At 35.7% G+C, this 15,999-nt stretch overlaps 1 protein-coding gene and 1 non-coding gene across 2 annotated transcripts in view; both read left to right on the forward strand.

The window, feature by feature from the left end:
- Positions 1-15,999, forward strand: part of DDX10 (DEAD-box helicase 10) — a 319,725-nt gene that overhangs the window by 58,221 nt on the left and 245,505 nt on the right. The window contains exons 12-14 of the mRNA XM_069554961.1: positions 1,360-1,447; positions 4,367-4,455; positions 7,017-7,497. Of these exons, the coding sequence (XP_069411062.1) occupies positions 1,360-1,447; positions 4,367-4,455; positions 7,017-7,497 (658 nt within the window). The remainder of the gene's footprint in view (positions 1-1,359; positions 1,448-4,366; positions 4,456-7,016; positions 7,498-15,999) is intronic.
- Positions 18-141, forward strand: LOC138421398 (U6atac minor spliceosomal RNA). The gene has a single exon (XR_011249481.1). It is a non-coding gene; the product is annotated as a U6atac minor spliceosomal RNA (small nuclear RNA).

Consider the following 15,999-nt stretch of genomic DNA (forward strand, 5'->3'; position numbering starts at 1 on the left):
GTAGGCTAATTTATATTGTGTTGTATGAAAGGAGAGAAGGTTAGCACTCCCCTTGACTAGGATGGAAGAGCCTTTCAGGGCTGACAACAGGCATACAGGTGGCATTGCCACCTACTTCGTGGCATCTAACCACTGTTTTTTGCGGGCGCTTCCCTGATAGCTCAGTTGGTAAAGAATCCGCCTGCAACGCAGGAGACCTTGGTTTAATTCCTGGGTCGGGAAGATCCCCTGGAGAAGGGAAAGGCTACCCACTCCAGTATTCTGGCCAGGAGATTTCCATGGACAGAACAGTCCATGGGGTCACAAAGAGTTGTACACGACTGAGTGACTTTCACTTTCACTTATATTGGAGCCCTTGAAACATTGACTTGATGGACATGAGTTTGAGTGAACTCTGGGAGTTGGTGATGGACAGAGTGGCCTGGTGTGCTGCAATTCATGGGGTCGCAAAGAGTCGGCCGTGACTGAGCGATTTCACTTTCACTTTTCACTTTCATGCATTGGAGAAGGAAATGGCAACCCACTCCAGTATTCTTGCCTGGAGAATTCCAGGGACAGGGGAGCCAGGTGGGCTGCCATCTATGGGGTCACACAGAGTCGGACACGACTGGAGTGATTTAGCAGCAGCAGCAGCAGCAGGTTAGATTTGGTGGAGGAGTGGATAAGGGTTTAGGTAAAACAAAGTTGGGTGTGAGCTCTGTAATTGTTGAGGCTGAGTTAAAGTTCTTACATATATGTATTTTGATATTTTCTGTAATTAAAGAAAAACCTCATCTGCTACCACCTATCAACAAGTGGGATTTTCTTTGTGAAATATAGAATAGATGCTTGTAAGAATTTCATTTTTTTCCCATAATTTTCATTCTAAACCTGGGCAAATTTAAGTAACAATTCTGTTATATTATGCCTAATTTCCAGATAAGGAAAATAATGTTTATATCCTTGACTACTTGTTTATTATTTGAATTTGATTTTTTTGATATTTGACTGAAATGAAAATCTTATAAAAAATGACATTTGCTTTCATTTGTTCCATTTCATTGATGATCCACCTCCCATGAGAGGCTGCTTTCTATCTTTAAAGATTTAAGAGGAACATTGCTAATTGTGGTGTTAACCTAATCTTTCACTCAGCATGGGTTGTTTAGAGAAAATGTCTGATTTTCTTTTTTTCTGCATTATTTGAAATATACAGAGTCAACTTTAGATCTAGTGTAATTTCTATCTAATCTGGGTCATAGATGAGAAAAAATGTTATGGATTTTAAAAATACTGAGGAAAATAGAAAATAATGTATACTATTTTCAGCTTCTAAAATCGAGATGTCTTAGTTTAACTTTTATCTTTTTGTTATAAAAGAATCAATCCAGAAAAACTTATAGATGTTCAGAAAAAATTGGAATCATTTTTAGCTCAAGATCAAGATTTAAAAGAAAGAGCTCAAAGGGTAAGTTATTTTAGAATTGGATACGTTCCTTGGACTAGAGCATGTAATAAAGTTCAATTGTATCATTTTCTGCTACTTCAGATATTCAGGTAGTATACTTTTAAGATAGCTTTACCTTATTCTTTAACTTTGAAAAAGTTACATGTTTCTTTCTTTCTTTAAAAAATTTTTTCTTTGGCCATGCCACGTGATATGCCAGATCTTAGTTCCCCAACCAGGGATTGAACTTGTGCCCCTTGTGGTGGAAGCTCACAGTCTTAAACACTGACTGCCAGGGAAGTCCAAAAATTATATATTTCTTATAGTAATTTGGAAAAGTGTCTATTACTTGTCTATAATTTTGTCAGACATATAGAAAATCCACTTAATGATTATTAAGTATATAAGATAACTTGATAAAGATATCAACTTGGTTTCTTCAGTAAAGTTGTTATTAACTTCTGACTGTACTCTCTTGACTATAAAATTAATATGTTACGTTAAATTTCCAGAAAGCATAGCATTCTTGCTAAATTTTCTTTAGAAATGAGGTTTTAATCTATAAACATGGCGTAATGTTCCCAAACTGCTTTTTTGGACTTATAAGTCCTCTTGATTAGCAAATACCCAAGGAAATGTCACTTTTAGTTATACTTATTTTTTTGTTCTTAGAGTACCCAGCAGTAGATTCTTTAGAAAAGGAAGATGGGAAGTTATTTTGCATTGTGCTTATAGCAGTTTAGTATTTGAATTGACAAATATTTGAATCCCTGTTATGAAGCTCTTCATTTTCAGCACTCTCTTACTTACACGTGAGTTATGAGATCTACATAGGAAATCTATATCTGCATTTCCTGTAACACATCAACAGTGAGTTAGATAGTAGGGATTCAGAGATTGGGAAGAAGGAAATAAAGAGGAGGTACGGAAAGGCCATCCTGAGTAGATAGAAGAGCCTGAGCAGAAAAAGTCAGGAGTTAGTCTTTTGGGTTAATGGTTTTGAAATTGGATATTCAAAGCAAAGAAGTTTTATTTAAAGAGACAATCTTACACTTAAAAAGTTAACTTGGGTTTTTTTTTTTATCAAATTATTTATCGCTATGCTTATAATGAAAGTTAAATTCAGATGCTTAGTATGTGATAGGCCCTTAGCCATGGCATAACCCTATATGTGTATTATTATTTAATCTTCCCAACAACCTGTGAGGTAGGTGATAATTGATTTGATTTTATAGATGGGAAAACAGGAGCTTGAGAAAATTAAAAATTATCCAGGGTGATGTATCTATTAAGTGATAGACCTAAGATTTAAATCCAGGTCTGAGTTTCTTCAGAACTTCCACGATACATCAGGAGAAATTAATTCTAAAATATAAGAGAACGACATGAAATTCATCCTGAAATATATAAATAAAACATATTCAAACTTACATAAGCTCACTTTACCTGAAATCTAATGAAAATAGATTTTAAACAGATTATTTTTCTTAAAACATTTGGCCATGAAAACATTTATGTGCATGTTTCATCTAGCAGCATACTTTAAGCTTGGAGTTAAATCTTTTAGTAGCTTTGGAAATAGCATGCACAATTCCAAATAGTGTACGTGAATTCTGATGTTGTGACTTACTGCATACCTGGCTCATTCAGTTATGAATCAGGAAATATGAAAAACTGGAAGGATGTTGTTTCAGTGGTTTCTGCATACAGCAAATGAGTCTTCTAGAACAAGATTGTAGAAAAGCACATTGAAATAAATTATGTGATTTATTGGGTGTCATGCATGGTTTAGCAGCATGGCTAACTGTTGGCAGCTGCAGCCAGCTGTCTGATTTCATAGAAGTGATTTTCTAGCTTTTGATTATAATCTGGATAGAACAAAAACGATAAGCAACTGGAGTGGGTGATTGTAGGTGGAAAATTATCCTTGAATTATTCATTTTAATGCCTATGGAGACAGGGAAGATGGTTTGGAAATTAGTGTAAATGGTTTGAAGAAAGGATTAGGGTAAAGTTAGAAAAAATGTGAAGTTTAGGAAATGTAGAAATGGGAGTTAAATATACTTTACAAAGCTTAATTTTAAAATAAATAAAGCTTCTGCTTTGATGTATTCCGCCATCTTTGCTGCTTGTTTGTTTTTCAGACTGACAGAGCATTCCGGACCATGTTTACTTTTTAGTTTGCAATGGTTCTTGGCATAAAGATAGTTTACTTTTTTTAAAAACACACACAGAATAAAATATTGTAAGCTAATGACAAACTGCTTGAAATTATAATGATGAATTACTTGAAATTTCAATAAAGAATTTATTAAATTTTACAAAAGTTTATCCCTAAACTTTTCCTGTTATGATTAAGCTTAGGTACAGTAAAATTTTATTTTGTTGTAATAGTTTTATTACAAGGATGTTTTCCAGTAATAATTATTATTAATAACTGGTATTCATTGATATTTAATGTATTTCAGAAGAAATGCTCAAGTAGTCTACATGCATTTTTCTCATTTAGTTCTCATTACACTCACAGTAGAAGTTACTTTTATATTATCTTGATAGATGAGGAAACCGACAGAGAAATAATAAACTTGCTCAGCTTGTAAGATGTGAAACTCAGATTTCAACTGTATTATTCCAAAAACTATATTTTTTCCTGTTAATTTGCCTGAATGATTTTAACTTATAGAATAGCTTTTTGAGAAGTTTATATTTTATGTTCAGTTGGCTTGATGAAACCAAATTTTATAGTCTTTTCTCAGATAACAGTTCTAAAAAGGTAGATTTTTTTTGTTTGTTTTTATGGAATGGAGATACTCTCAGCTATTTTTGAGAGTTTTCAGTACTGTTGAATTTATTCTTTTGATTCCTTTCTTTTATCTCAGTTAAAGTTCATTTTCCATTTCTGACTGTTACGTCATATACCTCAACCTTTTTTGTTTACAGTGTTTTGTCTCCTACATACGTTCAGTGTATCTGATGAAGGATAAAGAAATATTTGATGTGAGCAAGTTACCTATACCTGACTATGCCCTGTAAGTATTCATATTATAGATTTAACTGAGTCCTCAGAGTTAAAGGGAATTCGTTTGAAACCTGGTTCTGAGAATCCTAGTTTAAACCTCTTTATGTTACCTTAAAAGAATCTGTTGAAGAGTTGCAGAGAAAAAGACTATATAAGCTGTAGGAAACTTGTTGAATGTTAAGTTCAGTCAGGAACTTCATTCAGAAAGAAATTTCTAATTTGTGAGTATAAATTCCTAAAAGGCTGGCAGTTTCCTGTAAATTGGTCTTAAAGGAGATGAAGAGCAGTTGACCAGCATTCTTTGAAATCTTGAGATGTCTTGTTTTCTAAAAAGCTGACCTGGTTTACCACACACGGTTCTTCTTATGCTTTGGATGCAGGTCTCTTTGTTGGTTCTTCCCTTATTTTAGATTGATATCCCATGCTGCTTGTTGCCTGGGTATTCTTTTTGTCTTGGTGTTTCTTATAGGTGCTCACAGTTACCGTGGTAAAACGTCTGTCTTTAGTAATTGCATTTGCTGTTCTACGAAAATGGAACTCTTGGTCTTGTTTTGGCTAGTATTTGAAGGATATTTTCCCCCTAATCTTTTCCGGAGTGTCCATTTTTCAGTGGGGTTCTGCCTGTGGGAAAAGCAGTGACAAAATCCTAGAGAAGCACCCTTGGGGTTACTCATACTTTGAATGTCAGCTTGAAATCTAATCTGGGATGAAATATGTACTTTCACAGCAAAGTCTTCATATTTGGTCTGCTTTCCAGGAATTTGAGTGCCTTTACCTTTAAGTTGAGTCTAATAAAAGCTTGTATTTGGGTGAGCTGCTATTTTCTGTTCTTCATGTTAGATTGCAAGTTCAGGATAACAGGTAATTTGTCAGTTATAACATTTTCGAACCACTTAATTTGCAAGATAACAAAGTAAGGTCACTGACTTTTTGTTTAGTTAATGGGTAACAAATCAGATGCTATGGAAACGTGTTTCTGTTCGTTTATCTCTTTACCAGTTACTAATTTTACAGTTTCTGAATGTGATTCATGGTTTAGATTATTAGCTGATTTTTTTGTGCTTTATGATGTTCTGTCCTGGTTTTCTCTTTGACATAGCTGAGTTATTAGCAAACAGGAGAGACACGGGTCTTTAATGTTTCCCTCCTTCAGGGAATTTTCCTGACCCAGGGATTGAACCCACATCTCTTAAGTCTCCTGCATTATTAGCAGACAATTCTTTACCACTAGTGCCACCTCGGAAACCTGGTACAGCTTAAGTTGGTGTTTTAATTTCTGATGGATACTGAATTTGTGATCCTAACTGTATCCCTATAACAGTAATAATGACAAGTGCTCAGAAGTGGCTGCATATGTGCTAGGCATTATTTTAGATGCATTGTATCTATGAACTCATTTTTACAACAGTCTTATAATGTAGGTACTCTTGCCATGCCATCTTGCAAATAAGAGAGCTGAGGTATAGAGAGGTTTAATTCTGTCCTTGATCACACAGCTAGTAGCTGACAGAGCCAGGGTTTGAACTTCAGTAGTTCTGTTTCTGAATCCAGGTTTTACAACTACACCCATCAGTTTCTGTGAATCATATCTTAGAAAAAAGGCAGTGGATCCATTTTGTAATGTTAGCTTTTTATTAAAAGCTTCTTTCCAATGCATCTGTGGGAACTTAGAAGCTGGGAAAGACCTCATCATAAAGTAAGTCTTGATCTTGGAAGGAGAAAATAAGATTTTTTTTTCCTTTATTTGGTCTCGGGTTTAAATATCCTTCTTTTGTTTAGAGGTTATTATGCCATGTTAAATGTCTTAGAAGAGAGGATGGTAATACTTGAATTCATTCCTTGCAGAGAACATGTGTTCTTTCATGGCCATGTCTTTTCCAGCTTTAATGTTATTTATTTATTTATTTTTAAAATAGAAATTTATTTATTTTAATTGGAGGCTAATTACTTTACAGTATGGTACTCATATTGCATACATCAACATGAATCTGCCTCGGGTAATATTATTTATTTTTAATTGGCGTGTAAATATTTTACATTGTTGTGTTAGTTTCTGCTGTAAACAGTGTGAATCAGCTGTATGTATACATGTATCTGCTCCCTCTTGAGTCTCCCTCCCACCTCCTCCCCTGAGCTTTAGTATTTATATTTTTATATAAATAAAAACACATTTTACAAAGTATTTTCATATAGTTAGTGCGTCAGATATTTACAACAACTGAGATAGGCCTGGTAGATATTTTTGTCTTGTTTTAATATCTGAGAAAGCTGAGGCTGAGAGTTATACTGGAAATAGGCAGATCTAGTAGTTGTTTTTTTCTGGTCTTATGCTCTTTATTTTGTTAATCATGTTAACCACCTAATGGAAAACAGACATCTCCAATATTTGTGACAAGTATTCAGTATCTTTTGGATCACCTGACCTGTCAAGATGGAGTTATATCTCAGAAGGACATTTTCCTTTTAAAAAAAGCTCTAAAACATCTGAACTCCTGAGGAAGCATTTCATAATAAATTCATAAACACAACCATCAGTGTGTTGAGATAACTCTTCCTTTGCTCATATTTAAGGTCTCTTGGGCTTGCTGTGGCACCACGGATAAGATTTCTTCAGAGAATGCAAAAGCAACCCAGCAAGGAACTGGTAGTGAGTGAAGATAATAAAGTAATTGAGCCAAGGGCTCCTTCCCTCACCAATGATGAAGTGGAAGAATTTAGAGCCTACTTCAATGAAAAAATGTCTATTCTTCAGAAAGGTGGGAAGAGACCAGAAGGGACAAATTACAGACTGGCTAGTGGCACTAGTGATAAAGAGGAAGAAGAGAAAGAAGAAGATGATAAAGAAGAAATGGTTGAGAAACTGAGAAGAGCAAAAGGATCTCCACTTGAGTCTGTCCCTAGCAGTGAAGAGTCCCAGAAGGACAGGGAAGCCCCTGTGCAGTTCTTGGACAGAGATGACGAGGAGGACGATGATGGCCTCGAGACTGACTTCTTTAAAGTGAAGCGGCACAACGTGTTTGGGTTGGATCTTAAAGAGAATAAAACACTGCAGGTAAGCTTACCTCCAGTGGAGGATCGGGGGTGGGGGGGCTTTTATTTCCTTACCACTCTTATGATGTGCTGCTTTTTACCTTTGAGGAAGTATGGGAAAATAACTAGGAGAAATTTGTAGAATGACTTTATTTGCTGTAAACTCTCCCTCCGTTTACATCTTTAGAGATGGAATAGGTGTCAAAGAATTCTCATTTTTCAAAACTTTGGGAACTCTTAAGAGATAGACAGCTGTAATCTTCTCATTTATTGGCTTCCTGATGCATATTTTAAAAGTAGCCAGAGTCATGATTATAATATTAAGTAAGATGATAGGGTTCTGTGGTTTATGATGTGAGGATCCTTCATTGTGATTCTTAACACACTGCTTTCTGAGTTAAATAATTACAAATATCCCTTACAACAATTCAGTCTTTCTAAACTTTTAATGAGAGATTTTGTTTTGGGCACCAATCCATAATTTGAAATAGAAAGCCAGCACTTCTATTTAAAGACCACTTATGAAGGTTTATTAACAGTTTCTTGTTTCTCAAGAAACTTTTTAGGAGGAATTTTAGGAGGAATAAAACAGATAATCCAGGTAAAGCACCTGTTTCCTGGGATACGTGAAGGTGCACAGTAAATATGTTTCTCTCCCATTCCCTTATTTTTCTTTTAATTTTGTATTCCTTATTCTTGATCATTTCTTTAGACAGCATTTGAATGAAAAATGAACCTGAACTCTTATTCTTTATACATTTCTGAGACTCACAATAGGGAACACTAAATTTTGAACTATGAAACTTGGATAGGTGTTTTTTAAAGTACTAAATGGCAATTTAAAAAGTAGCAAACATGCTTACTGAGTATTTAATATGTATCAGGCATTTTCTAAGCATTATCTCATATGGTCCTTGTATAATTCCTGTGAGGTGGGTATCCTATCAGGTTTAAGTAAGAGGAAAAAAACTGAGATATAGAGATAGTAAAATAGTGAGTTGCATAATTAGTTATTGGAGAATTAGAGTTTGGATCTAGGTATTCTAACTCCAGTATTCATTTCTTGACCAATAATCTGATTTTTGAAGTTTGATTTGAATTTTCACTTATGTTTTCTTTTGGATGTTTTATGGTTTTAGCACTTGAATTTAGGCTAGTGTTCATTTCAGTTTAATTTTTGTATCTGGTGTGAGGTAAGAGCCGAGATTCCAACTGCCTCCCTCCTTGCTGTATAGTTGTCTAGTTGAACCAGAACTCTGTTCGAAGTTACTGCACTTTTTCCATTCTAGTTACCTTGACTCTGTGTTGAAAATTAGTTGACCATGTCTGTGTAGGTCTGTATGTTGACTTGCTTTGGCTCTATACAGCTGTCCTTTCAGCAGTAACACCATTGTCAGTTAGTACAGCTTTATAGTAAGTCTCAGATCAGTATTAGTCTTCCAACTTCATATTTTAAAAATTTGTTTTGTCTATTTTTTAGACCATTGCATTTCCATATAAGTTTTTAAATCAGCTAGTAAGATTTTACAAAAAGTCATAGCATCTTCATTGAGATTGCATTGAACCTTGAAATCTATTTGGGGAGAATTGACATCTTAACAGTGTTGACTCTTCTGGTTCAAGAATACAGCATATCTCTCCATTTATTTAGGCCCTCTTTAAGTGTCTTTTAGCATTTTAAAATTATTTTAAGCATGTGCATCTTAAAACATATTTTGTTAGATTCATCTCTTCCTATTTTATAGCTTTCAATGCTATCATAAATGATACTTTAAAAATTTCAGGTTCCATTTTTTGTTGCTAGAATGTAGAAGTGCATTTTTTGTATACCAGTCATTCTAAACTGTCCTATTAAATTATTGTGGCTGTTTTTTGAGATTCTTTGGATGTTTTTTGGATTTTCTCTGTAGCTGGTCATGGTATTTGTGAATAAAGATGGTTTCATTTCTTCCTTTCCAATCCATATGTTGTTATTACATTTTCTTATTTGATTACACTGCATGTTGAATAGCAGTGAGAATGGGCATCATTGTCTTGTGCTTAGGGAGGGAAAACATTCAGTCCTTAACCATGACATCTGATGTTAGCCATAGATATTTTTTGTAAATGCTTTTAACAGATTGAGAAAGTTCATTCTGTTTCTGGCTGATTTATTGTTTTTATTAGATATGGGTGGTGAAGTTTGTCAGATGCATTTTGTGCAACATTAGGGTGAACATAGAATTGTTGTTATTTATTCTCTTGTCCAAGAGAATGCACTAGTCATAGCAAACACCCTCTTCCAACAACATAGGAGACAACTCTACACGTAGATATCACCAGATAGTCAATACGAAGATCAAGTTGATTGTATTCTTTGCAGTCGAATATGGATAAGCTCTATACAGTCAGCAAAAACAAGACCAGGAGCTGACTGCAGCTCAGATCATGGACTCCTTATTGCTAAATTCAGATTGAAATTGAAGAAAGGGAAAACCATTAGACCATTCAGGTATGACCTAAATCAAATCACTTACGATTATACAGTGGAAGTGACAAATAGATTCAAGGGATTAGATTACAGAGTACCTGAAGGACGATGGAATGGATGTTCGTAACATTGTACAGGAGGTGGTGATCAGAACCATCCCCAAGAAAAATAAATGCAAGAAGGCAAAATGGCCGTCTGAGGAGGCCTTACAAATAGCTGAGAAAAGAAGAGAAGTGAGAGGCAAAGGAGAAAAGGAATGACACACCCATCTGAATGCAGAGTTCCAAAGAACAGTAAGTGAGACACGAAAGCCTTCCTAAGTGAACAGTGCAAAGAAATAGAGGAAAACAATAAAATGGGAAAGACTGGAGATCTCTTCAAGAAAACTAGAGATACCAAGGGAATATTTCATGCAAAGATGGGCACAATAAAGGACAGAAATGGTACGAACCTATCAGAAGCAGAAGATATTAAGAATAGGTGGCAAGAATACACAGAATGACCATACAAAAAAGATCTTAATGACCCAGATAACCATGATGGTGTGATCACTTACCTAGAGCCAGACATCTTAGAGTGTGAAGTCAAGTGGGTCTTGATTTATTCCAACATATGGGAGCTGGGATTTTTCTGACTCTTGTCCCGACTCCTTTCCCCTTTCTCTTCCTCCTTGCTTTTTTTGTTCTGTCCTTCTGGCAGTGATTACTGAGTGCTTACAAGATGCCAGGGACTGAGCTAGGTTCTTAGTAAGTTTCAGAGGCTTATACTTTAACAGATTATTAAACTGAAATTTCAGTACAAAATTTTGGATTTCTTTATTGATTCTTGAAACCAAATATTTTAAAATGTTAATATTGGCACTGCAGTAGAGAAGACATCATGAGGGAAGTTGAGCCTTAAAGAATGGATATGAGTTTAACATATTGTCCTAGAGGTCTCTGAAACTGTCCTCAGTTCTTTTTGTTCTTTTTACTTTATTCTGCTCTTCAGCAGTTATTTCCACCATTTTATCTTCTAGCTCACTAATCTATTCTTCTGCTTCGTATATTCTGCTATTCCTGGAGCCTATTGTACAGAGTGAAGTAAGTCAGAAAGAGAAAGATAAATATTGTATACTAACACATATCTATGGAATCTAGAAAGATGGTACTGAAGAATTTATTTGCAGGGCAGCCATGGAGAAACAGACATAGAGAACAAACTGTGCACATGGGGAGAGGGGAGGAGAGGGTGAGATGTATGGAAAGAGTAACATGGAAACCTGCATTACCATATGTAAAATAGATAGCCAACGGAATTTGCTGTACGTCTCAGGGAACTCAGACAGGGACTGTGTATCAACCTAGAGGGGTGGGATGAGGAGGGAGATGGGAGGGAGATTCAAGGGGGAGAGGACATATGTATACCTATGGCTGATTCATACTGAGGTTTGACAGAAAACAAAATTCTATAAAGCAGTTATCCTTCAATTAAAAAATAAAAGAATGGATATGAATTAATAGGAAGGGGAAAAAGAACATTCTAAGCAGAGAGTACAGAATGAGCAAAACCACGGCCACAGGAAAGTGTGTTTAATGTGGGGAGCTGTTTCTGATATGATGTTCAGTTTCAGTACTGAGGCCTAGTGACCATCTCTGTGAAGTTACTCCCTCTCAGAGTTAGTGAGGTGGCTAGAGATAGAAAGTAACCAGAACAGTTTGTGTATGTAGAAGGAGTATAGTTAAAGTTAGCTGTTATTTCCACTTGAGGAATATAATAGCAAAATAAAAGTAAAGAGTTGATAGAGGTTTGCCAGTGCAGTGGCTAGGCAGTGTCTGAGGTAGTACTGAAAATAAAGCATTTTTTGAGTCAGGATGCATTATATAAAGAAAAAGTGATGCATTTTATTTATTCTAGATGTAGTAGTATCAGAAGATAAGACTACTTTTTTGATTTTAACATAGTTGATAGACCAGTTTTCACATTTTCTGGGTCCTGCATTGATCTGGACAGTACTAACCCGTATTCTGATACCACAGGTCCAGCTGATGTTTTAGCCAGGTATTTAAGGAGTTTATAATTTGGTATATTTAGACTGTAACTAGGCAAGTACAGTGCCCTTTAGAAATGAATCATTTGGTTATAAATAAAACTAAAAATGATGTTGAGAGTAGATATATCATGTGGAATCATTGAATGAAATTCATTATTATATGAATATTTTTCTGGGTGGAGTTCTCTGTGCAGTTAACTGGCGGTGTTCTTGTGAATATTTATACTGTACAGTATACCTCTCAAAAATACTATATAGAAGATACTAGGTTATGAATATTGTTTATATGTTTTAAGACTGTTGATTTAAAAATGGACATTTTTAAATGGACTGTTGATAGAGGAATGATAAAGAAGATGTGGTACATATATACAATGGAATATTATTCATAAAAAAGAATGAAATAATGCCATTTGCAGTATCGTGGGTGAATCTAGAGATTGTCATACTGAATGAAGGAAGTCAGGCAGGGAAAGACAAATGTCATATGATATTGCTTATATGTGGAATCTAAAAAAAAAGTTACAAATAAACTTATTTACAAAATGGAAATAGAGTCACAGATATAGAAACCAACCTTATGGGGTTACCGTGGGGGAAGGCAGGGGAAGGGATAAATCAAGAGATTGGGATTGACATATACACACTGCTATGCATAAAATGGGCTTCCCTGGTTAGCTTAGCTGGTAAAGAATCTGCCTGCATTGCAGGAGACCCTGGTTCAATTCCTAGGTTGGAACAGTTCCCTGGAGAAGGGATAGACTCCCCTCCAGTATTCTGGTCTGGAGAATTCCATGGACTGTTTAGTCTATGGGGTCACAAAGTATTAGACACGACTGAGTGACTTTCACTTTCACTTTCATGTATAAAATAGCTAACTAATGAGGACCTGGACTTTCCAGGTGGTGCTAGTGGTAAAGAACCTACCTGCCAATACAGGAGACTCAAGAAATGTGGGTTTGATCCCTGGGTCCAGAAAATCCCTTGGAGGATGGCCTTGCACCCACTCCAGTATTCTTGCCTGGAGAATCCTATGGACAGAGGAGCCTGGTGGGCTATAGTCCTTAGGATCATGAAGAGTTGGACACAAATGAAGTAACTTAGCATGCAATAAGGACCTACTGAATAGCATCGGGAACTCTATTCAATACTCTGTAATGACCTATATGGGAAAATAATCTTTAAAACAGTGAATATATGTATATGTGTCTGCCCTCTTAGTGCAGTAGGCAGCATGTCAGTCTCATAATCTGAAGGTCCTCAATTAGGACCTCAGAGAGGGCAGATCGTTCATTGTTTGTGCTTCTCTGGTGGCTCATCTGGTAAAGAATCCTCCTGTAATGCGGGAGACCTTGGGTTAGGAAGATGCCCTGGAGAGGGGAATAGCTACCCACTCCAGTATGCTGGCCTATAGAATTCCATGGACGATATAGACTGTGAGATCACCATGAGTCGGACACAACTGAGTGACTTTCACGTTCAGATGTATATAGGGCTTCCCTGATATAGTGGAAACTTAGTACAAAATTTTTAATCAGCTATACTCTGATAAAATTTAAAAAAAATGGACTTTAGAGAAAGTAATGCCCTTGTTTGAGGAGTGATTGGGCATGCTGATGAACTGCTTTAGGAGAGTGCTGATTTAGCTGTTTTTTTTTTTTTTTAAATCCTCATAATTATTTGATTTAAAAATGGGAATGAATCATGTTAACTTATTTCCAGAAATTTCTTGCAGATAACTATGTTTTTGTAGAAGATCAGGAAGTAATGAACATTTCTTGGTTTTCTGTAATCTGCTATGCCTTTGAATATCTCTTCTCATTGCTTAAACTCTACCACAACCTTGTACAGTATTACCCCCACTTTGTGGGTTAAGAAACAGAGGCTTTGAAAAGTTTGATTGCTTGCCTAATATTTCATAATTAGTAAAGTGGCAAAAGTGGAATTTGCTGTGCCCGGGCCCATCTGATTCTTTTATTGTGCTTTTTTTGATTCCTGTCCTTTGTACATTTTAGCAGGTGTCCTTTCGTTTAGTAGTCTTTACTTTTTGTGTTCTTCTTCACGTCCCGCTAGCACTACCACTACTCTTCCCCCAGACCATTTTCACTTCAGACTTGGCTTGTGGAATAAGCCTCATAATTGGTCCCAAATATTGTTCTTTTGAATCATCTTCCCGTGAACCTCTCTCAAGTCTGTGTTTTTTTCAAGTGGTTGGCCTTCAGTTCATCCTCGGCATTTGGGCTCTGTAAGCTGTTAAGCTTCCAGCCAGCCCGTTCTCCCCAGAGTGCGTTTCCACTTGCACTGAAGGGATTCCTTCTTCCGATAATCTCCCCAGTCCATGCTTTCATGTCTTTATCTTTCATGATTCATTGCTGATCTTGCTTCTTCCTTGAAACTCTTTCTTTACTTATTTACTCCACTGGCCTCTGGATTCCAGTTGTCTGTTTTGCTAGTACTTTTCTTCTTGGCTGTTAGTAATAAATATACCTAAATGACTGTCTTAATTTCCATTTCTTGGTGATTCCTGGGATTGTCATAACCTTTGTATGCAACAATCTTATATATTGCTGTTGAATTAAACAGAAGGGAAAACTCTTCAAAATAATAATAAAACCTGAGAGAGTCAAGAAACTTTATTCTCAGTTTTTGATACCATGAAGTGGAAACAGTCTTAAATGTTTAGTAGCTCAGAGTTGGTATATATGATGTTATTTTGTTTTCTTACAGGTGCCCCCCCCCTTTTTTTTTGCATTCTGTGCTTAATTCGTAAGAGCTTCATTTCAATTCAAAAGGAAGAGTTAATGTGTGACTTGAATTTTAAATGTACATACCCAGTTGGTGTGTGGATATGTGTGTGTCTTTTCTTCTCTATTTGATTTTTTTTTTATTAGCAAATGGTTTCCTCAGGATGTAAATTCTCAATGGAAAGCTAAAAGTTTTTGGATTGATGTTTATTCTTTCATATGCTGCATTATTATTGTATCAAAAGTATTTCATCTTGTTTTTTTTTCATTTCCTAGTTTTATGCATATTCAGTGTTTAAAGGAACTGCTGACTAGTACTGGATTTTCTCATGACCTACTTTTATAGCCTAAATTTCAGTAACTACATTTATCAGGATATTCCTATCTTGATTTTAACATAAAATAGAGATAAGAAAACAAGTTTGAAATAGGACAGGCTGCTGAAATTGGTCATAGAAATTGACCTTGAACTTGACTGTTAGGATAATTAGAAATAAGGATCTTTCCAAAGTCATTGACAAGTACTTGTATCCATATAACAAATATAACTATAAATAATTTAGACTACTATGCCAGGTTTTCTGCTTATAAACAGGTTAGTTCCAACATGCCTTTTTTGAGATCCTTTGTTCTTGAGTCTAAACTGTCAGTATGTGTATATTTACCTAAAGCTTTTTAATGAAAAGACTGTCTTTGTGGTGACTCTGGATTTAACTGTTCAAGTTTCTTAAATTTGTCTAAATGTGTTTCACTTTTGACTTTGTTCATTTCGGTGTGTGCTTTTGAAATGCAGCTTCAAAAATCCGTGCCATGTCTAAGTCCAAGGCAGCAGTTTAAGCTAGGGCCATCTGGTGGTGATGGGCAGAGTTAAATCACCTTTTCTTTGATGTGAAGCTTTTTTCCTATCATGAAAGTTTCTATTTTAGATGAAATGAAAGCTTATTAAATGAAAGATTAATGAAATTAAGAAAAAAAATTCTCTCCTTCAGCAGATATTTATTGCACACTTGCTTTTTGCCCGGTGTTGAAAGATCACGTTCCCTCTCCTCATGGAGCATACGTTCTAGCAAGGGGAGATGGACAAAAAATATGAACATTTGCTGTGGGAAAAATGAGGCAAGGTAAGGGGGAGACAGTGTTCAGGTGATGGGGTGTAGTGTTTCAAGTAGCAGGATGGTCAGAGGTGCCTCCCTGAAAAGGCATTCTCCTACCATTGCTGGTTTAAGACATTTAGATGTTTTAAGCACTGAAGATTATGGTGTTTCCTCTGGTCATATG

The sequence above is a fragment of the Ovis canadensis genome, chromosome 15 (assembly GCF_042477335.2).
Source record: "Ovis canadensis isolate MfBH-ARS-UI-01 breed Bighorn chromosome 15, ARS-UI_OviCan_v2, whole genome shotgun sequence".
Classification (NCBI taxonomy): Eukaryota; Metazoa; Chordata; class Mammalia; order Artiodactyla; family Bovidae; genus Ovis; species Ovis canadensis.